The sequence below is a fragment of the Humulus lupulus genome, chromosome X, assembly GCF_963169125.1.
Source record: "Humulus lupulus chromosome X, drHumLupu1.1, whole genome shotgun sequence".
NCBI lineage: Eukaryota > Viridiplantae > Streptophyta > Magnoliopsida > Rosales > Cannabaceae > Humulus > Humulus lupulus.
The window spans coordinates 231,393,332-231,416,152 of NC_084802.1; the positions used below are offsets into that span (position 1 = coordinate 231,393,332).

The following is a 22,821-nucleotide window of genomic DNA, read 5'->3' on the forward strand; positions in this document are numbered from 1 at the left end:
TAGGTCCTTGGTCACTTGCCTTGACCATGGCCTGTTCGAACATTCCTGTTCGTGTGGAAAAAATGATACTTGTGATACAGCAAAACAACACACGTAATGAACAAATATTTGCAAATGTAAATTCACAAAAGGTTGGCAAGAATGACTGGCTGAGCACAGTTCCTTATAATCTCGTATTAAAAATGGACGAACATGTCTTTACGAGTGATTATGAAACAGAATCTTACATATACGAGCAGTTAGCCATACATCGTGGCTAACCCTCTTTGCAAAACTTGTAAAAATTAAAAGAAAATTTTAAACAAGCCAGTCCTTTAAGAAGGGCTGTTTATTGATAATACTTGCGCAGGTGTTCTCCATTCCAATAGCGCGGAATGAGATCTCCGTTTAAGCGTGCAAGTTTGTAGGTGCCTGGGTGAAGGACTTCTTCAATCTGGTAAGGTCCTTCCCAGTTAGGTCCGAGCACGCCAGCAGTGGGTTCGCGGGTATTTAAGAAAACTCGTCGTAGCACCAAATCTCCGACGTTGAATTTTCTTTTTTTAACTTTGGAGTTAAAGTACCGGGCGACTTTTTGCTGGTAAGCAGCAACTCGGAGTTGAGATTTTTCTCTTATCTCATCGATCGAGTCTAAGGACTCCATCATCAACTGGCTGTTCGCGTCCTGGTAGTAAGTCAAACGCCGATGTGAGGGGGGATCTAGCTCGACAGGTAACATTGCCTCATATCCGTAGGCTAGAGAAAATGGGGTATGCCCTGTCGCTGTTCGATGAGATGTTCTATACGACCAGAGGATTTCAGGTAGCTGTCCTGGCCACGCTCCCTTAGCTTCTTCAAGCCTTTTCTTCAGGGTGTCCTTGAGGGTTTTGTTTACAGCTTCAACTTGCCCATTCGCTTGGGGGTGCGCGACTAAAGAAAAACTCTTAATAACTCCGTGCCTCTTGCAGAAATCGGTGAACAGGTCGCTGTCAAATTGGGTCCCGTTGTCTGATACTATCTTTCTGGGCAAACCATACCGGCATACAATGTTCTCGATGACAAAGTCGAGAACTTTCTTGGTCGTGATAGTTGCAAGTGGTTCGGCTTCGACCCATTTTGTGAAGTAATCGACTGACACAACTGCGTACTTTACTCCTCCTTTTCCTGTTGGCAGTGACCCAATCAAGTCTATTCCCCATATTGCGAAAGGCCACGGGCTCTGCATCTGCTTTAGCTCGTTTGGAGCTGCTCGTGGGATTTTGGAGAACCTTTGACATTTATCACATCTTCGTACGTACTCCATTGAATCCTCGTTCATTGTTGGCCAGAAATAGCCCTGTCTGAGAACTTTTTTCGCCAAGCTCTGCCCCCCAGCATGATCTCCGCAGAAGCCTTCATGCACCTCTTTCATGAGTTCCTTAGCTTTTTCTGATGTAATGCACCTGAGCAGTGGCATTGAATATCCTCTTCGGTACATAACACCGTCGAGCAGTATGTACCTAGCAGCCCGCCTTTGCAGAGTCCTGGCCTTGTTTCTGTCTGCTGGCAATGTCCCATTTGTCAGATACTCTAGGTAAGGCGCCATCCATGTATCTTTTATACGAATTTCCATGCTGGCTTCGGCCGCATCAATGCTTGGTTTACTTAATCTCTCTACTGGGACTATGTTCAAGGTGTCAGCATCTTTAGCACTTGCGAGTTTAGCCAAGGCGTCTGCATTCGAATTTTGGTCTCGCGGAATCTGCTGGAGGGTGTACTTTGTAAACTGGGCTAGCAAATCTTTCGTTTTGTTAAGGTAGGCCATCATCTTTAATCCTCGCGCTTGATATTCTCCCAGGACCTGATTCACGACCAGCTGGGAGTCGCTGTAAATATCGAGCGTTTTTATACTCATATCCCTGGCCATTCTCAGTCCAGCGAGGAGCGCTTCGTATTCTGCTTCATTGTTTGATGCTGCGAAGTCAAACCTGATTGCGCAGTGAAATCGATGCCTTTCGGGCGTTATCAATATCACTCCCGCTCCAGCGTGGGATTCATTGGATGATCCATCCGTGAATAGCTTCCACGAAGGAGTCTCGTCTTGAGGCATGGGCGCGTCAGGTTGTTTGCACAGCTCACTGTTGGGGAGTTCGGTGAACTTCGCAATAAAATCGGCCAAGGCTTGCCTTTTTATTGCTGCTCGCGGTGAATAAGTTACATCGAACTGCCCTAATTCGACCACACATTTTAACAGACGTCCAGCCGCCTCAGGTTTTTGGAGGACTTGCCGAAGGGGCTGGCCGGTCAGAACTGTGATAGGATGGGCTTGGAAGTACGGACGCAACTTTCTGGAGGCTAGAATCAGGCAATATGCTAATCTTTCGATCGGTGGATATTTCAATTCTGCACCGATAAGCCTTTTGCTAACGTAGTAAACAGCTTTCTGTACGCTTTCTTCCTCCCGTATTAGTACCGCACTAGCAGCAACTTCGGTAATCGCCAGATAAATATACAAAGTCTCTCCTTCGATTGGTTTTGATAGGATGGGAGGTTGCGACATATGAGCCTTTAAGGTCTGGAATGCTTGCTCGTAGTCTTCCGTCCATTCAAACTTCTTATTTCCCCTGAGTAGATTGAAGAATGGAACGCACTTATCAGTTGATTTTGAGATGAATCTACTCAGGGCAGCGATCCTTCCGGTCAGGCTTTGTACATCCTTGATTTTCTTTGGCGACTTCATGTCGATCAGGGCTTTTATCTTGTCGGGGTTGGCTTCGATTCCTCTTGAATTTACTATAAACCCCAAAAACTTCCCTGATCCGACTCCAAAGGAACATTTGAGGGGGTTTAATTTCATCTGATACTTGTTCAACACGTTAAAGCATTTTTGCAAATCCCTCACATGTCCTTCTGCCCTTTTGGACTTCACGAGCATGTCATCCACATATACCTCCATGCTTATCCCAATTAGCTCTTTGAACATGTGGTTGACCAGTCGTTGGTAAGTCGCACCTGCGTTTTTCAGTCCGAAGGGCATTACTTTGTAACAATACAAGCCCGTATCGGTCCGAAAGCTGGTGTGATCCTCGTCAGGGGGATGCATGCTGATTTGGTTGTAACCCGAATACGCATCCATGAACGAGAGGATCTCATGTCCTGTAGTTGCATCGACTAGCTGGTCGATCCTCGGGAGTGGGAAGCAATCTTTTGGGCAGGCTTTATTGAGGTCTGTAAAATCCACACAGGTCCGCCACTTGCCGTTAGGCTTGGGGACCAGCACCGAATTTGAGACCCACGAAGAATAAAACGCTACCCTGATGAACCCATTTTCTTTAAGTCTTTCGACTTCTTCTTTTAAGGCCTTTGATCTATCTTTATCGAGCAGCCTTCTTTTCTGTTGCACCGGTGGAAAAGCTTTGTTTATGTTCAGGACATGGCTGATTATTGCAGGGTCTATCCCAACCATGTCTTTATGCGACCAGGCGAAAACTTCCTGGTTTTCTTGCAAGAATCTCACCAGTGCCTGCTTTGTGGTAGGTTCTAAATTCTTCCCAACCCTTACGACTCTGGTTGGGTCTTTTTCATCGAGTTGGACCTCTTCCAGGTCCTCGATGGGTCCTATATTTTCTTCAAAATCCCCAAAGCAAGGATCCAAATCTATATCCTCACTTTGGGCAACATCCTATTTGGTGACTTTATCACCTGATTGGGTTTGTCTGTCTTCTGTCATCTGCAATCGTTCTGGGGTAGCGCTCCTTGACGCTCCACTTTTTGCCTTTGTGATCGAGGCATTATAGCACTCCCTGGCTTCCCTTTGGTTTCCCAAAATGCATCCTACCCCTGCGTCCGTTGGGAACTTCATGGCTAGGTGCCACATGGAGACGATGGCCCTCAGCTCAACCAGTATGGGTCTTCCAATAACGGCGTTATACGCTGAAGGACAATCGACCACTACAAAAGTGGCGAGTAGTGTCCTTGAAGCAGGCGTTGTACCCGTTGTTACTGGGAGTTTGATCATTCCGGCTGGTGCGAGTCCCTCTCCAGAGAAACCGTATATGGTTTGATTGCAGGGCTCCAAGTCCTTTATGGACAACTTCATGCGTTCCAACGTTGATTTATACAGAATGTTGACTGAACTTCCTGTATCGACCAGTACTCTTTTTACCATCATATTGGCCATCTGGATATCCACGACCAGCGGATCGGAATGTGGGAACCGGACGTGCTGGGCATCACCCTCAGAGAAGGTTATCCCGTACTCCTCTGAGCGAGCCTTTTTCGGCGCGCGGTCTTCCAAAGTCATCATCTCGATGTCCTGGTCGTGGCGTAGAGTTCGAGCATATCGTTCTCTGGCCTTTCCGCTATTTCCCGCGAAGTGCGGGCCTCCACAGATGGTTAAGAGCGTTCCGGCTACGGGGGCAGGCTGTAATGGTGGCGAGCGCTGGCGTGTGGACGTCTGCTCGTTGCCACCTGGAGCTTCTCGTTGGGAAGTTCCCGAGGCCCGTACGTACCTTCTTAAGTGTCCTTGTCTTATAAGGAACTCGATTTCGTCTTTTAACTGGTTGCATTCATTAGTGTCATGTCCGTAGTCGTTATGGTAACGACAGAACTTGGTGGTGTCCCTTTTCGAAATGTCTTTTCGAATGGGCCCAGGTTTCTTGTAAGGCACACTAGAGCTTGTGGCCTGGTAAACCTCTCCCCGAGACTCGATGAGGGCAGTGTAGTTAGTGAACCTAGGTTCATAACGATTACCCTTGGCTCGTTTATTGTCGGAGGTGGAAGGCTCGTTATATGGCCGTTTCCCACCACTTTTGCCATTACCGTTGCCGTTTTTATGGCCTTTGTCGTTGCCATCAGGTTTGGACCCATTGGTGGCTTTGGAAGGTTCGGCGGCCTTCTTACCCTTGTTCGAGGGTTTCCCATCGTCAGCAATGGCTTCCTCGAGCTTTATGTAACGATCGGCTCGATCCAAGAACTCTTGGGTCGTTTTAACTCCTTCCTTTCGGAGACTCTTCCAGAGGGGAGAGCAACGCTTTACCCCTGCGGTAATGGCCATCATCTTGCCTTCGTCTCCTACTGTTTTTGCTCCAGCCGCCGCCCTCATAAATCATTGGACGTAGTCCTTCACTGACTCTCCGTCCTGCTGGCGGATCTCGACCAGTTGGTTTGCTTCGGTCGGGTGGACACGACCCGCGTAGAACTATCCGTAGAACTCCCTTACGAACATTTCCCAGGAAACTATGCTTGCAGGTCGGAACTTAAAAAACCATTCCTGCACGGCTTCAGAAAGTGTTGCAGGAAAGATCCTGCACCGAGCGTCTTCGGACACTTTCTGAATGTCCATCTGGATTTCAAACTTATTCACATTAGAGACGGGATCCCCGTATCCATCAAAGTTCGGGAGCGTAGGCATCTTGAACTTGCTGGGAGTCTCTGCGTTGGCTATCCTTTGGACAAAAGGAGTGCCTTTTCTTCTATCGTGGTCGATGTAAGAGGTCCTTCCCCCGACCAGCTGTTGTACAGCCTGATTCAGTGCGTCTATCTGGGCTTGCAACGCAGTAGGAATAGCTACGGTCTCTGCTGCTGGGGGGATGTTCTCACCGTGCTTCTCTCACCGATCATTGAGTACGTCTCTTAGGTCTTCCTCCCTTCTCCGCTGCTCGCTACCTCCGAGCCGGTTGAAGACATTATTTTGCCTGGGTTGCCCCCCAGCATCTTGTCTATTTGGTTGGTCACCTTGAGGTATTTGGCTCCTGCTTTTACCTCTATTTTCGTTCCTCCCATCAGCATTGCCCTTGCCTGAGTCAGCCTCGTTGTATCCGTGGCCATCTTTGAACCTTGACTGGCTGTGGTAAGATTGGATGTTCCCTCTATTCCCGTCTCTGGCAGAAACGCCCCGAGCGTTAGAGGGTGGCCTGCGCTGGTCGCGATGTCCCCGTGCATTATCATGCCGTGGGGGTCCACGGACCGCAGAGCCTAACTCCAAGTCCCTCCTGTTACCAGGAGGGTAGTGACCTCTGTTCGCTTGGTGTGGCCCATCATTCTCACGGCGTCTAGGACTACGAGGCTGTCGTTCGGCCCTATTCTGCCTTTGCTGCGGGGGATTACCTCGAGCAGCTTGGGATGGTGGATTTGCCTTGGGGTCCAGTGGGACGTCGTCATGGGGCATCTGAGGCTGCTCGGGCCTTTGCGGACTTGAAGGATGGATTGGTGGGCTAGGATTGGGACCCTCCTGAGGTGGCACATTCTCAGGTTGGTTAGGCTGCGAGGCAGGTGCGGCCTGATTTCTTGCCAACAACAAGGCTGCTTCGAGGGCTGCCATGGCCTCAGTCTGGCGGTGATCCACTTCTGCTTGTCTCTCGCTCAACTCCGCCCGCTGACGATCAAGTTCCTGCTGCTGCCTTGTCATGGCTTCTGCGGCAGTCTCTTGATTGGCCCTCAGACTAGCCAATTCTTCTTGCAACGCGCCCAGAGTGCTCTTCAGCGTCGCATCGTCCATTTCCTCCTCTTCAAAATCTAGTTGCGACTCATCTTCCGCCATGCTTGCGGGTGGAGGAGGAGGTGGTGGATTTGACGGTGCAGCGGCGGCAGTCTGGCCAGCTTTCCTTCCTGCTTTCGCCATCAGTTTTCTTAACAGAAATGAATTGTCCTCTCAATGAAAGCACCAGAATGTTGACCCACGATTTGGCCAACTGACACGGAGTCAAAATATGAATGATATGGACGAATATAAAGAGAATAATATAATGACGAAAGTAAAGAAAACACAGCAATTTATAGTGGTTCGGCCCCAGGATCTGGTAATGACCTACGTCCACTTAGAATTATATTGATATGAAATCAGAAGTGTGATAAGAGAACTTGGGTTCAATGAGTTTCAGCACTTCACCTAAAGCAATACAAGTTTTCTAGGAGAAATTCTATCTCTTTATGATTTTTCAGCCAAAAAGTCCCCTTCCCTTGAGCTATATCTTGCTATTTATAGGCTCAAGGAGGGTTACAGAATATTGTTGCAGATATTATCCCCTGAATAGTGGGATATTCAGAAGATTGCATGAGATAAATTTGGGATTCAAAATGATCTTCCCATAAATGCTGCTTTGCCAGCGGAACCACCGACCAGACTGGTCGTGGCAAAGATAGGCTTGTCCTGCTTCTGGTGTGTCTCCTGGTCGATACTCTAGCAGATGCTCCCAGGTATCAGCCACGTGTCAAGAAATTATTCGCCACGTCACAAATGCTAATTTACCTGATAACAATATGTTTCTCATGCATCACATGCATCATATTTAACCACTTGACATGCCTCAACAATAATCATGCATGCCACATTTAATAATCCAACATGCATCAATAATAACCATGCATGTCACAAATACATAGGGTGCAATTTTCTTACCTCAGGTTCGAGCAAGAACTAGTAAAAGAATGACCCTTGAGAACGATCAATCCTTTGATCCTTTAGCGGTCACCTAGTCATAACCAAATATGGAATCTCATCAATAAAATAAATCATAAAATGGTTTATAATCTAAAACCACACTCTCGGGATCCATCCCGCACTCTCGGGACTCTCAATCTACCCAAACGGGGTAAAGGAACCAACCCCCGAGCCTTAAAAGTCCTCCCAAGCCATAAAATAAGCGTGTTGGAAAATACACTAGCGCTGGGGCACTACCTAGTGGCGCTGGGGCGCTGCCCCAAAGTCAGAGAGCCCCAAAATCAGCCCTGCCTAGCGCTGGGGCGCCATCAGCAGACCAAAAACTTTTCTGGTCTTCTCCCCTACGATTTCCCTTGAAAAACAAACCTCCAAACCAATCCCAAACATCATCAAAACATCAAATTCAACCCCCAAACTTCATATACATCACACCCTCATCAAAACCTAAGCAACCAAACTCAAGAACTTCCATTAATCCCCACCACTAACACCTCAAATTCTCAACTGAAAAACCATAAGGAAAAACAGAGTATAGCCTATATTCAAGAATGAATTCTTACCTCAAGCTTGATTTAGATCCCCTTCAATGATTGAACCAAAGTCCTAAGGCCCCACCTTTGATCTCCTAGCTTGTTATCTCAAGTTGGCTCTCAAAAATTGAAAGGAAGAAGGAGGAGAAATGGTGTACGGGAAGGAGAGAAGAAATGAAGATGAGGATGCTCTGTTTTCAACAATTCCACAGCCTTCTAAACTCAAGGGCTGATATAAATCTTAGGGGTGAAAAGACCATTTTGCCCCTAGGTCAAATAAAGGCTTCTAAAGACTCCCAAGGGTAAAATCGTCCTTTCCCACCTATCTCGTTAATTATAATTAACACCCTCCAATTCCCGTTATTCTCAATATTCTCAAACACCATTAATTCATATCTCGTTACCCTCTAATTCCCGGCAACGTTCTAATCACCAAATTACCTCGAGACTCGCTCTAAGCCCCGAACTTAATCTCGTTATGACTAGACCGAAAACTTGCATTCCATGATCGTCTCATGCCGAATGGCTCGAACCAATCCACATATAATGTGGTATTATTTATAATTCACCCACATGCATGAAAATACACAATCACGCTCTCAACTGGCCAAATTACCAAAATGCCCTTATAATTAAAATTGAACCCATATGCATGCATTTACCATTATATAATTATATAATTCACATAAACATGGATATAATCATTAAATATCATAATAAATCAATTATGGCCCTCCCGGCCTCCTAATCAAGGTCCTAAACCTTATTAGGAAATTTGGGGCATTACAGGGAATGTGAAGGATTTGGACACATTCAATATGAGTGTGCAAATACCTTAAAGAAGAAGATAGTTGTGGATGCTAAAAATTCAACACCGGTAAAGAACCCACATCTCATGTCTAAGGTCCCTGGAAGGTCCAAAGCAACCATGTCTGAAGTCCCTTTGATCCCTCAAAGTAGTGCCCAAATCAACCCTGCTCCAAATGACCACTTCGCCTCGGACACCCGCTAGCGTCTCACGCGCCCCAGGTGCCAAGCAATCGCCTCGCGCTCCCCGCGCGCCTCGCGCCCCAGGCACCTCGCGCGCCCCGCCCGCCTCGCGACACCACTAGGAGACAAGCGTCTCGCGGCCCCCAAGATGCCACAAGCAACAGTCATGCCGTGGTCCTCATGGTGGCCTCATCCTTAAGGGTGTCCATGTGGTGACCATGAAGCCAGAAGAGGTACGGAATGAGCCTACAAACCAAGAATAGTTAGAGTATAGATGATACGATGTCCACGCTAGACATGTAGTGGCAGTACAAGAATGGTACATGGTCAGGACTCCCTCAGCACGCTTATGAGATCCGTACCCAACAAGTAGTGGAGGCATAATATGGTACCAAGACAGGAGTACTTTTGCAGACTCCTGACACGTACAAGAGCAATCCACCACTCTTCCAACACCACTACCCCTGAGACCACTCTCCTGACAGTGTACTTGCGTACCATATGGTCCCCTGAACCATAATGTATCAGGGGCCATTAGAGCCCACTATAAAAGGAACCACACTTCCACATGAGGGGGTTGGAAAAACTATTGTAGCATCATACCATAAGAAATACAAGTTCTTTTCACCATTTTCTTTTTGCAACAGTTCTCTAAGTTTTGGTTTAGATTTTTTGAAGTTCTTCGTTGATAAGCTCTATACTTTGGTTTTTCTAATTTAACTTCGTTGACGAGTTCTCGCCGTCAACAGTTTGGCGCCGTCTGTGGGAAGAATAGGTATCAAGCCACTGTTCTTCTGTCGATCTCGATAAGAAAAATATGCCATGACGTTCGAAATGATTGAGAGAGTCGGGAGAGGTGGAGGTCTATCTTGATGGAGATTAGCTAAAAGCCTCTATGAAGGATCCTCCTCTGCCTGGAAACGTGGAGGCCCCAAAGGAGCCTGAGGTTAATAGAGATGAAAAGGAGGCCTCATCCCTGGCGATCCCACTTGAGGAGGATCGTCCAAGGCCAGCGGCTGCCCCAACAAGGGGTGCTGGTGAGTTCCTGCCTCCAAGGCCACCGCAGGTGCCAAACTCCAGTCGACAGGATCCAGGCCCATCGACGCGCAGGCCTGACAAGCACCCTCGAGTCCACTCCGTGAGCTTGAGTTCTATGTCTCGATTCTACGAAGATGAGATACGAGAACTTCACCGCAAGAATCAGAGTCTAGAAACCACCCTGGAAAACATGCAAGAGGTGCTAAATGGCCTGTTGCAAGGGAAATCAAACGTAACACTCCCTAAGCGGAAAGAGAGAGGACAGGAGGGGGTAGAAACCAACATCCCAGTAGATGACGGAAGGACCCGACTCTCCACTAGTAACACCCCCCGGACGAAGTAGCACGAACATCCCAGACCACTGAAGTAGCCCCAGGGGCCAGAGCCGAAGACCAACGCTCCCCCTCGTAACGATGTCGAGGTCACCTCGTAATGCTACCTGGGTAACCTCCCAATTAGATGTAACCCCTTCATGTATGTCATTGTAACCCGCACGCTATGAATGAAAATGTTCGCAACTTCACGTTTTATTCTTCTTCTCTATAGCATTCGCCAAAGTGCCTGCTGAAATAAATTTTACCAAGCACTTGGGGGGGGGGGGGGGGGTAGGACAGGAGGAAAAATATACAGCAAAGAAGAGGATCCTAAAAAGGACCCCCTATCAGGAGGATCCTAAAAGGACCCCAGATATCAAAAAGATCCTAAAAGGACCCCTTATATCAGAGGGAACCTAAAAAGGACCCCTTATCAGAAGAATCCTAAAAGGATCCCTTATATCAGAGGGAACCTAAAAAGGACCCCCTATCAGGAGGATCCTAAAAGGACCCCCTTATTAGGAGGATCCTAAAAGGACCCCTTATATCAGGACCCTAAATGAGGCCCTTATATATATATATATAAAATATGATGAACCCTTATAAACAGGAAGAAGACCTTGCAAGGCATCACTTGAGTTCACAAGGATTAGCTACCCTTGTGAACATCAAGGAGGCCAAAAGCTCCTACAAAAAAACAGCTTCTAAATAAAGGCAGATGCTCCCATGAGAGGAAAGGCCTCAGAAAGAGCACCCATCAATAAGCCTAGAGTGGCCACCAAGCCGTCTAGCCAAAAAGGATCCTAAAAGAGACCCTTGCAAAAATAGTACTATGAATAATGACGAGAAGGACGCTTCTCCCAAGAAATAATAAGCGCGCGCAAAAATATATAAAAGGATAACTAGAACCTAAGGGGTCAATATATCCTTATAAGAACAATCAAGAGGCACCAAAGTAGGACCTATTGAACCCCTTCACATGAGCTCCAAAGGACCTCAAGCCTGATAAATAAAAAAGAGAACCTATCGAACCCCATCATGCGGGCTCAAAAGGACCTCGAAAACAGAGGAATAAAAGATGAATGATCGCATATGTATATATAAAAAATATTTTTGATAACATAACAAGACTCGGAGAAATTACAAACAAAATAGGGCTCGAACGAGCATACACCCACATTGGACTAACTGGCAAAAATCGCAAAATGATAATCTCAAGGCCTCCTGCCACGGGCGTTCCACTCAGCCGCCCGGGCAATGGCGTGCTTGCCAAAGGAGGAGAAATTGAAGTTAGGATTCTGCCTCCATACTCCATAAAGGGCGCGCTCTATGGATCTATACTCAATAGCTGCCTTGTCCACCTCCATAGCCGCCTTGTCTGCCTCTAAGGAAACGACCCTCCCCTGCAATGCTACGATAGTAGCCTTGGCACCCTCAAGTTCAGTCTCTAAGCTAGTGACCCTTTCCTGCAGCATCGTGGCCTTGGCAATCGCCCTCTTATTATTTTTTGATGAGGAAGAAGCCTTCGCCAAGGCCTTCTCTAGCTTAATCCTGGTTTCAACAAGTTCCCTCTTGAGCTCCTGGACCTAGACCGTAAGACGGTCCCTCTCAGCCTTCGACATGGAGAGGTCTTGAGCCAAGTCAGAAAATTGCTGAGCCATTATATAGGTTTGCACAAGAAAAATAACAATAACAATGATAAGCAACAAAAAAGAGAAAGAGAGAAAAAAAGGGATAAGGCCGACATAAGATGCATGAACTCACCCAAGCGGCGGAACGCGCAAGAGTTTCCCCGAGCTCCGACATAGCAAAACTCCCAAGACCACTCCAATCAGCCTCAGGAAGGTCCGTGGTGATCTGGACATACTGTCTCCCATAAGAGGCCGCCATGCGGCCCACCCAGGGCGCCCCTTCTGAACCAAGGGCACTTGGCTGAGTAAGGATAGATGACCCGCTCACCGAAGGAGGAGGGGGCGCAGGAAGATCGAAAAAATGAGCCCTCGATGGACCGGAGGGGCCGCAGGAAGATCGAAAAAAATGAGCCCCCGATGGACCAGGAGGGGGCGCAGGAAGATCGGAAAAGTGAGCCCCCGATGGACCAGGGTCAAGGGAAGCCTGAGGAAAAGCATCGAAGTCCTCAGAATAAGGACAGACGAAATACCCCGGCATGGCCTGTTGATCCTGGGAGTGGGAGGCCATGTCACGGTCTGTAGGGGCTAAAGGAGGTCATCCCCTGTGAGATGAATAGGGTTGGTGGGGTTGCCCATGTCCAAAGGAGACCCCCTCTGACACACGCTCAGCCTCACCCTCGTCCGAGCGATGTTCAGTCGAAGTAGCCTTCTTCTTCTTTGATCCAGGAATACTCCACAACAACCCAGGATCCGAAACTGGGGGCAGCTTGTGAAGCTTGAGTTTGTCCACGGTGAAGAGGTATGCAGCCATTTTCTCAGCAGGGTCAGCCTCAAGGAATGCATCCACCTCCGATCCAACAACTCCAGGCGTGGAGAAATGATCTGCACAATCCACATAGTTTCCAACACAAACATAAGTTCTAAAACAGTAAGTAAAAAAAAAGTGCTTGAAGTACTTACTAGGAGCAGAGCGAAAGTGCTGGCGGACAAAGAGGGGACCCTTCACAAAGAAAAAGTCCTGCTTCTAGGAACTTAGGTTGGACACAGCGCCCTCTATCAAGGGGACCGAAGTGTTGGATTTTTGCAGGAAATAAAATCCCTTGGACTTAGGAAAGGGCATGAGATTGTACATGAAATGCGTCTCTTTTTTCGTAGGAGCACGCTTGACACGATCCATATACGAGATGAAGAGGCAACTCAAGGTCAACTAGCTGTTGGGTGCCAGCTGGAGTGGAGCAAGGTCAAAATAATTGAGAACCGTGATGAAGAACGGGTGTAATGGGATTGTACCACCCGCTTTCAAGATATGCTCGCTCATAGCCACGTAACCCGGATTTGGGCCATCAGTCGGCATGTGTTCGAAGGGACATATAATGTGTAGTCTGGGGGAACATGGTAGTTCTCCGTTATTTCCAACAGTTTATTTTCGGACACATGGGACATTAGAGTGGATTCCAATAGAGGGCTAGTGTCCTGATCATCGGTCACCTGTCGTCGCCCTCTCTTCGGCATATCTACAAAACCAAAAGAAAAAGGTGAGGTGGAAACAGAGCACTTTACCCTCCATTTTTTCTTCCTAGCAAGGGTCTTCTACTGAGGCACCGGGTGTGAAAGCGCTAAGCAAGGGTAGATCGAGAATAAGGGTTGAGGAGAAGACGGGACGGCCCCATGACAGTCATTAGGGGAAAACAAGTTAGGAGGCTGAGGCAGGAGATGTCCCTCCATAAACTCCAACTCCATATACAAATCTAAAAGGGCCACCCTAAGGTTCGCTACATGGTCGTTAAGGTCAAGGGGGAAAGGTACTCCGTCTCCCCTCAACACCGAGTTTATTTTGCTCTCAACCACCCAAAATTTACGCCTAAGTTCAGCCATATGCTCAAGATGATGAATGCGGGCCTGCCTTAAGGTGTCATAGTCATGGTGAGGATTGTCCTCAGGGGACTCTGAGTCTGAAGACAAGTCAACAAACTCGACCCCTGGAGGAGCGTCGAATGGACCATCGCATGCCATGAGACCTCGTCTCAAAAGCAAAAAGGGTTCACATATAAATGAGAGGATTTCTACAAAACACAAAGGAATGGGCTCAAAACCTCTAGGTACAAGCACTCTAAATGACCCACTACAGGGTATGAATAAGGGGGCATACAACTGGGTTAACTCACGGCGAGCTCAGGCCAAAGTACCCCCTCCCGAGTGGTGCTAATTTGGACCCGATAAACACAAGGGAAAAATAAAGTATACCTCAAGCAACAAAAATTAGGTGCTATTGTGGTCGAAAGGAGGTCGAGGGCCAAAAGCACCGTCATAGTCAAAAAAAGGCAAGTGGCCGAAAGTACGCATTTGCAAAAACAAAGGAAAAGGGCGTTTTAGTCCTCAAATGCCTACATGGATATAGACATACAAAAAATGAACTCAAATATATAAAAGAGGGGGGGGGGGGGGGAGAAGGGAAAAGATAACAAAAATGAGGTTGTGGGGGATTGAACCCCTCACCTCTTGAAAGGAGCAAGGATCCCAAAACCACTAAGTTGAAGAGGTCAAGTGTAAATAATAGGCTAGGCATGAAGGCCTATTTATAAGAATCAAAGAGAAAAGTCTACAAGAGAGGCTGAAGACTCTCTCATAGACTGGGGGGCAAGTGTGGATGCTAAAAATTCAACACTGGTAAAGAACCCACATCTCATGTCTAAGGTCCCTGGAAGGTCCAAAGCAACCCTGTCTGAAGTCCCTTTGATCACTCAAAGTAGTGCCCAAATCAACCCTGCACCAAATGACCACTTCGACTCGGACACCCGCAAGCGTCTCATGCGCCCTAGGCGCCAAGCAACCGCCTCGCGCATCGCTGGTGCCTCGTGCGCCTTGCGAACCCTGCTTACCTCGCGACACCACCAGGAGACAAGCGCCTCGCGGCCCCCAAGATGCCCCAAGATGCCACGCGCAACAGCCACGCCGTGGTCCTCATGGTGGCCTCATCTCGCACACCAGCCTTGTCCTTAGGGGTGTCCACGTGGTGACCATGAAGCCAGAAGAGGTACAGAATGAGCCTACAGATCAAGAAGAGTTAGAGTACGGATGATATGGTGTCCACGCTAGACAGGTAGTGGTAGTACAAGAATGGTACATGGTCAGGACTCCCTCAGCATGCTTATGAGATCTGTACCCAACAAGTAGTGGAGGCATAATATGGTACCAAGACAAGAGTACTTTTGCAGACCCCTGACACGTACAAGAGCAAACCACCACTCTTCCAACACCACTACCCCTGAGACCACTCTCCTGACAGTGTACTTGCGTACCATTTGTTCCCCTGGACCACAATGTATCATGGGCCATACTTTGGTTTTTCTAATTTAACTTTGTTGACGAGGGGGTTGGAAAAGGAACCACACTTCCACATGGAAGGGGGTTGGAAAAACTAATGTAGCATCATACCATAAGAAATACAAGTTCTTTTCACCATTTTCTTTCTGCAATAGTTCTCTAAGATTCGGTTTACATTTTTTGAAGTTCTTCGTTGATAGGCTGTTTTTCTAATTTAACTTTTTTGACGAGTTCTCACCGTCAACAATAGTCATGGCAGTCACTTGGAGTGATCAAGTCTCTGAACAAAGTGATGAGAAAGAAAATAGTGTTGCCTTAACCTCTGTTCACAAAGGTATGGTTTTTTCTTCAGTTGATTCCAAGGATTTGTTATGCCTTAATAATTTTGTTCATAATAATGAGAAATCTGATATTGACTCTGATGATTCTAACTTAAATGAGGAGTCATTGAAAGAGTCTTATAAAGTAATGTATGATCAATGGTTGAAAGTTTTATCTGAGAATCGATTAAGGGCTAGTAATAATAAAAAATCTGTTGAAAAAATTAAAGAACTTGAAATGATTATTGCTTCCAAAAATGATGAAATTAATTCTTTGAGAAAAGAAATTGATCTTTTGCAAAATGGTGTCAAAATGCTTAATCCAAGATCTGGAATTTTGGATGATATTCTCTCTGCAGGAAAAAAGGCTGGTGATTATAGTGGATTAGGATCTAATTGATCTGAATCCCCAAGAAAAACGATTTTTGTAAAATCCATGAATTATCTGACTGTTGTGCCAACTAACCGTTTTGGAAGAACAAGTAACTCTTCAGAGACCAAGAAGTTGTCATCTATTCCAACAGATCTACAACTAAAGAAAATTTCTCGAAAAAGAAACACTGGACAATTTGTACCATTTTGTCATTTTTGTGGGATGAAAGGACACATAAGACCTAAGTGTTTTTCTCTGTTAAATTTGTTCAAAAAGAATTATGTTAAACACTTTGGTAGCATGAATCAATTCTTGACCAAAAGAAATTCAAAATAAAAAACAATATGGGTCAAGAAAGATAACTCTGTTTGCTTGGCTACCTTTAACTGTCATAAAATGCACGCATCTAGTTCATGGTACTTTGATAGCGGTTGTTCAAGACATATGACAGGTAATGCCAACATACTCACCAACTTCAAATCCTTGAAGTGTGGAGTAGTAACATTCGAGGACGGAATGGCAGGAAATATTTTAGGTAAAGGTACTCTAAACATTGAAGGGTTATCAAAATTGAAAAATGTGCTTCTTGTTGGTGGGCTGAAAGCCAACTTAATTAGCATAAGTCAAATTTGTGACCAAGGTTTTCTTGTAATTTTTCGCATGATGAGTATAATGTTGTAAATCAAAGTGGTGACATTGTTCTTAAAGGTTCTCATTCTTTGGATAATTGTTACACACTCAAACAAAAATTCACATGTCATGCGTCATCATCAAGTTTTAATAATACTGATTTGTGGCATGAAAAACTTGGACATATAAATTTCAAAAACTTGAAAAAGATTGCTAATGCAGGTCTCATCCGTGGTATACCTAAGCTGGGTAAAGAATCACTTGGTAAGTTTGAATCATGTCAACTGGGAAAACAGTTGAAAATTTCCCATAAGGCACTATCTGATATTAATACTTCAAATGTGTTAGAATTATTGCATATGGATCTCATGGGTCCTATACAGATTGAAAGTATTAATGGTACAAGATACATTTTTGTATGTGTGGATGACTTTTCTAGATTTACTTGGGTAGATTTCTTAAGAGAAAAATCAGATACATTTGAAGCTTTTCAAATTCTATGTACAAGACTAAGAGTTGAAAAAAATTGTAACATTGGAAAGATTGTAAGAATACGAAGTGATCATGGTAAGGAGTTTGAAAATTCTGTTTATGATGAATATTGTAGGAATTTTGCATGAATTTTCTGCTCCCAAAACCCCAGAACAAAATGGGGTAGTGGCACGAAAAAATTGTACTTTGTAGGAAATGGCCAGAGTTATGCTAAATAGCAAAAAACTCACAAAGCAATTGTGGGCTGAATCAATTAACACTGCTTGTTACACAATTATTCGTGTTTTTCTACGTCCAGGTACAAATAAAACTCCATATGAAATCTAGAAAGGTAGAAAACCCAATGTCAATTATTTTCATGTATTTGGGTGTCTGTGTTATATTCTTAGAGATCGTGAGAATCTGGGAAAATTTGATGCCAAAAGTGATGTGGGAGTTTTCTTGGATATTCCACCAATAGTAGGGCTTATCGTGTTTATAACATGAGAACCCAAACTATTATGGAATCTGCTAATGTGGTTGTAGATGATCTAAAAGATTTTTCTGAGTACTCCCATGAGGAGGAAATTGACAGGTTCATTGATGTTCGACATCATAAAGAAATGGCAGATTTGACAGCACAACCTTCAGAGGCGACAACAACCACTGATGATGTATCAGATGCTGATTCTGTCGAAACAACAATTTGAAAAACAGAGAAGGAAAATCCAGTTATTTCTTCTGACTCCATTCAAAAAGAACCATCAACCAGAGTAAAAAAGAACCACCCTTCTAATCTCATTTTGGGAAATCTTGATGAGAGTATGGTCACTCGAAAGAGGTATGTAAACTTGGTTTAATTTGTATGTTTTACTTCTACTTTGGAAAAAAAAAATGTGAAGGAAGCCTTAAATGATGAATCATGGATCAATGTTATGCAAGAAGAGCTCGATCCATTCACAAGGAATGAGGTATGGATCCTTATCCCTAGACTAAGTCATACTAATGTTATAGGTACAAAGTGGATATTTAAAATTAAAACTAATGAATTTGGGACCATAATAAGAAATAAAGCTAGACTAGTTGCACAGGGGTACACTCAAGTTGAAGGAATTGATTTTGATGAGATATTTGCCCCTGTTGCAAGACTTTAATCCATAAGATTAGTACTAGCTATTTCATGTGTTCTTGGTTTTAAATTGTTCCAAATGGATGTCAAATCCGCCTTTTTAAATAGATTTTTGAATGAAGAAGCTTATGTGGAACAATCCAAAGGGTTTGAGGATCCTTACTGTCCTAATCATGTTTATAAATTGCAAAAAACTCTGTATGGGTTGAAACAAGCCCCACAGGCTTGGTATGACAGACTAACTCATTTTTTGGTTTCAAAGGGATACAAGAGAAGGGGAGTAGACAAAACACTTTTTATCAAAAATGTTGATACAACTATTATGATAGCACAAATATCTGTTGATGATATAAAGTTTGATTCTACTAATGATTCTCTAGTGCAAGAATTTGTGAACACAAATGCGGAAGAGTTTGAGATGAGCATTGTAGGAGAACTCAATTTTTTCTTAGGATTTCAAGTGAAGAAGTCAGACGAGGGAATTTTCATTTCATAAAGCAATTATGCCAGAAATTTAGTGAAAATATTTGGACTCGATGCATCTAAACCTGATAAAACTCCCATGGGAACTACCATAAAACTATCTAAAGATGAGAATGAGAAGAAAGTTGATCCAACTCTTTACAGGAGTATGATTGGGAGTCTCCTATACTTAACAGATAGTGTTGGAGTGTGTGCTCGTTTCCAAGGGAACCCCATGGAGTCTCATGTGACTGCTGTAAAAAGAATTATTTGTTACATCAATAATACTCTTGATTTAGGCATTTGGTACTCAAAAGAAACAAATTCTAACCTTGTGTGTTATAGTGATGCAGATTGGGCAGGAAACACTGATGACTGCAAAGTACAAGTGGTGGTTATTTTTACTTAGGAAACAATTTGGTCCCCTAGCATAGTAAAAAACAAAACTCCATCTCCTTGTCAATAGCCGAGGCTGAGTACATAGCTGCTGGAAGCTGTTGTACTCAACTTTTTGTGGATGAAACAAATGTTGGCAGACTATGGGTTTGATATTAAAACTTTATCCATTTTTTGTGATAATAAAAGCGCTATTAATATCTCCAAAAATCTTGTTCAACACTCTCGCACCAAACATATTGACATTCATCGCCATTTTATTAGGGAACTTGTTGAAAACAAAACTCTAATTTTAGAATATGTTGAGACTAACAAACAAATTGCAGATATTTTTACTAAAGCTTTAGACACGATCAGATTTGATTCCCTCAGGAAATCCTTGGGGATTTGTTTTACATGAAAATGCCAATAAATTGATTGACTTGTCTTGCATATGTGTTTGTGTAAATCTCTTCACCTATTTGGAAGAAATTTGATCAGCATATTTTTTAAATTTTAGAAAATGAACATTATAATTCCTATACTTTGCGAGGAATAAAAAACCATATTTGAAAAATTATAGACCATCCAATTTATATTTGATCAAATCATTATGTTTGTATGAGCATTCCTTAATCTAGTTTCTTTTTCAGGCTCCATTTGGGAAAAGAGCTACCTATACTGATGTGTGAAAGTCGACACTAAGTAAGTTGGTACCAGGTAATTAGCAATTATATTGGAGGATACTCTACCAGTGTAAAGGGCTATCATCAGTATAAGAGTTATAGCCTCTGTTATGGTTACAATTTGAAAAAGGCTACAATTACCAAATATGGGCAATGACCCTAGCTTTAAAAGGCCAAAAAGAAACGCCAAATTGATTACACATGCACACACACATGCCTGTTGACTAGATTGTGTAAGATTGTTGTAAGGCTCATACATATAATGAATTGATTAAAATATGTTTTGTGATTGGTATATTTTTTGAATTATGGTCACTTAGTATTTGAATTATAACTCATTTCTCTAAACTGTGAAAAATATGGTTATCTTGTTTCTCTTGAACAGGACTTGGCATTTACATGGACACATATGGTATGGAAATTTACATTTTATTTTTGGCAATCTATTTTTAAAAATAAAAATAAAAAAGGGAAAATTAATGATAAAATAAAATCGGTTTTTGATCGTGTACTTTAAAAAAAAAAAGTTTGAAAATCTAATTGATGCAATTTATTTGTTTTATCTCAATATATTCTAAATCATGCAAAAAGTTTCCAATTTAGGTGTGAAAGAATTTGTTTTAAAAATGAGATATTTTGGCATTTATCACAATAAATCCGGTTACCCATTTTTCAACTTGCCTCATTTGTGCACCGAATACTCTATATTCGGATTCACTTTGGTTGTTTCATTCTCAGTGTTTTCCTGTTTTTCTCTCTCACGTATAACCAAAGAGTTTAGGGTTTTTTGTTCTTTGTGTGTCTCACTTGTTTGTTTCTTAGCAACCATGAATACCCGAGGTCGTGGTTCATCTTCCAAATCTGTGAAGTCTCAGAAGGAAACAGTTCCTGAGTCAGTTCCCACTGCCATTCCGCATGTTCCAGCATCTATCCCTGCTGTCTCCCCTTCTACAGGCCATCGACCTAAGACCACAGCAAGAAAGAAAGTTCTTGCCCTTCCGGGTCCTGAAGGAGTTCCTTTGATTGGGGCTACGAGTAAAGGAGTTACCTTTCCCAACCTTGATGATCAACAAAACCTAGCCTCGGTGGTTCCACTCGCCTCATCTGAAGGTCAAGTAAAATCCAATCTGGCCTTGAATACAAGTCATTCCCAATCAGTATCCACTGAAGCTGAGTCTGATCCCTCTGAACATGACTCTGAATCTTCGTTATCCCCTGATGTGTTGACCCCCAAGGCAAAGGGAAAACGCAAATCCAAAGCCGCTAGAACAAGGAGAACCAAGAAGGCCAAAGTGGCTCCATCAAAAGGTACTAGCTCCATCTCTGATTCATCTCTTTATCCCGATTCAAATTGAAGGCAAAAATCAACCCACCTCCTTGCACCTCATCGGAAGATGTTTCTCCTGAAACGGAAGACTCACTACCTGATTTGGACCCTTCCTTGACTGAGCCAATTCCTAAAGTTCCTCTTGAAGATTTGGAGGAGGAGACTGAATCTGAAGAAGACCCATCTGAAACCATTCCTGCTCCATTTGAACCAAAGGGCACAACACAATTGGCATTTACCGAATTGTCTACCAAACTCACTAAACAAAAAGGTGCCCGTGTCCGTACCTCAGGTTCTTTTAAAGCTCATTCTCTTACTTTCTGTTTCAATGATAATGAGAAAAATATGCAATTTTATGAGCATCGTCACTTTATTAGTGAGTGTAATTTCCTTTTTGCTCCTCATCGTGTTTTTGCGGTCTTACTTACTTTAGAGGAAAGGGGTTGGTTACGATCTTTGTCTGGCTTTGATGGGTTTGTGCCTCGGGTGGTTAAGGAATTTTATGCCAATTTGAATGATGAGTTGTTAGATCAGACTTCTTTTATGTTTCATAAAGCGTATGTTAGGGGTCATTGGTATAAGTTTAGTCCTATTGAAATTGCTAAAGCCCTCAATCTCGATCCTGTTGAGATTGATGATTCTATTGAGTTTACAAAGGATCAAGTCTTGTCTGAATTGGTTGGTCAAGATATGTTGTGGGAACCAAGCGCCTCTCTACGAGTTTCAGATCTTGCTCACTATTATGGTGCACTTTTCAAATTTGCAATGTTTGACTGGATGCCTACCACTCATTCCTCGACCATCACTCAAGATATGGCTTTTCTATTGTTCAAAATTGGGACTGGTGTCACCATCAATCTTGCTGCTATTATTTTTTATCAACTCATGTCCTTGAGTGGTGCCAAACACAAGGGTAAACACTTGATGTTTCCACAAGTCATTTACAAACTTTTGGACTCTCAGCGTCCTTTGAAGAAGTCCCATGAGACCTTGACCTCTCCTTTGGTTGGTCCTACCTACACTATCAAAGAGGACCATGCTCTGTCCGCAGCTCGAAAGGTCAAAGGCATTAATCTGGCTGGTTCAGGGTCTTGCAATGTCGCGTCTGACACTCCTGCTGTCCTGACTGCTCTTGCTTCTGTCTAGAAAGGAATTGCAAGTCTCTCCAAGCGGTTCACTCACATGGAGGATACTCAGCGCCAAATTCTTGCATCGTTGGCCATTATCAATGCATCCACCACTCTTGCTCCATGATGGTTACAGTTCCTTTCGATCTTTTTTATTTATTTTCTTTTGATTAATGTACAAGAAAACTTGATATGTCATTCTTTTGGTTTCATTTCCTTTGTTCTTTGGCATTTTCTTAGACAATGAGGAGGGGAGAGAGAGAGTCACTCTATTTTTGGTACTTTGATTATGTTGGTTGACCTGTAGTTGTTCATTGTTTTTGTTAACTATTTTTGTCTTGTGCTTTGGTTATTTTTTGTAGGGGGAGTCATTTTGTGACTCTTGTGAATTTAAACACTCACTTGTGTTTTGCAGGGATCTTTTAATAATAGATATGCTTTGTCTATAAAATTTCCAAAGGGGGAGATTGTAAATCCTAAAATTGACATATTTTATAGAAATATCTTTTTAATTAAAAGAACAATTTTTGTTTCCCTTTATTGTGATTTTCAGAATTCACTTTCCCTTTCTTGTGATTTTCAGATTATTTAGCTTCCTTATTTAGCTTTATATTATCACAATTTGATTATAAAGGGAAGTTATATCTTGCAAATATTCAATACTTACTCAAAGTCATTTCTGGAATATTTGATTGTAT

The 22,821-nt window shown here is 43.6% G+C and overlaps 1 protein-coding gene across 1 annotated transcript; it reads left to right on the forward strand.

Annotated features, from left to right (window-relative positions):
- The first annotated feature begins 20,496 nt into the window (after positions 1–20,496).
- On the forward strand, positions 20,497–22,142 carry LOC133806845 (uncharacterized). The gene is made up of 4 exons (XM_062244932.1): positions 20,497–20,961; positions 21,027–21,288; positions 21,553–21,674; positions 21,960–22,142. The coding sequence occupies exons 1-4, from the start codon at positions 20,497–20,499 to the stop codon at positions 22,140–22,142; spliced, it is 1,032 nt and encodes a 343-aa protein (XP_062100916.1).
- Positions 22,143–22,821: the final 679 nt, after the last annotated feature.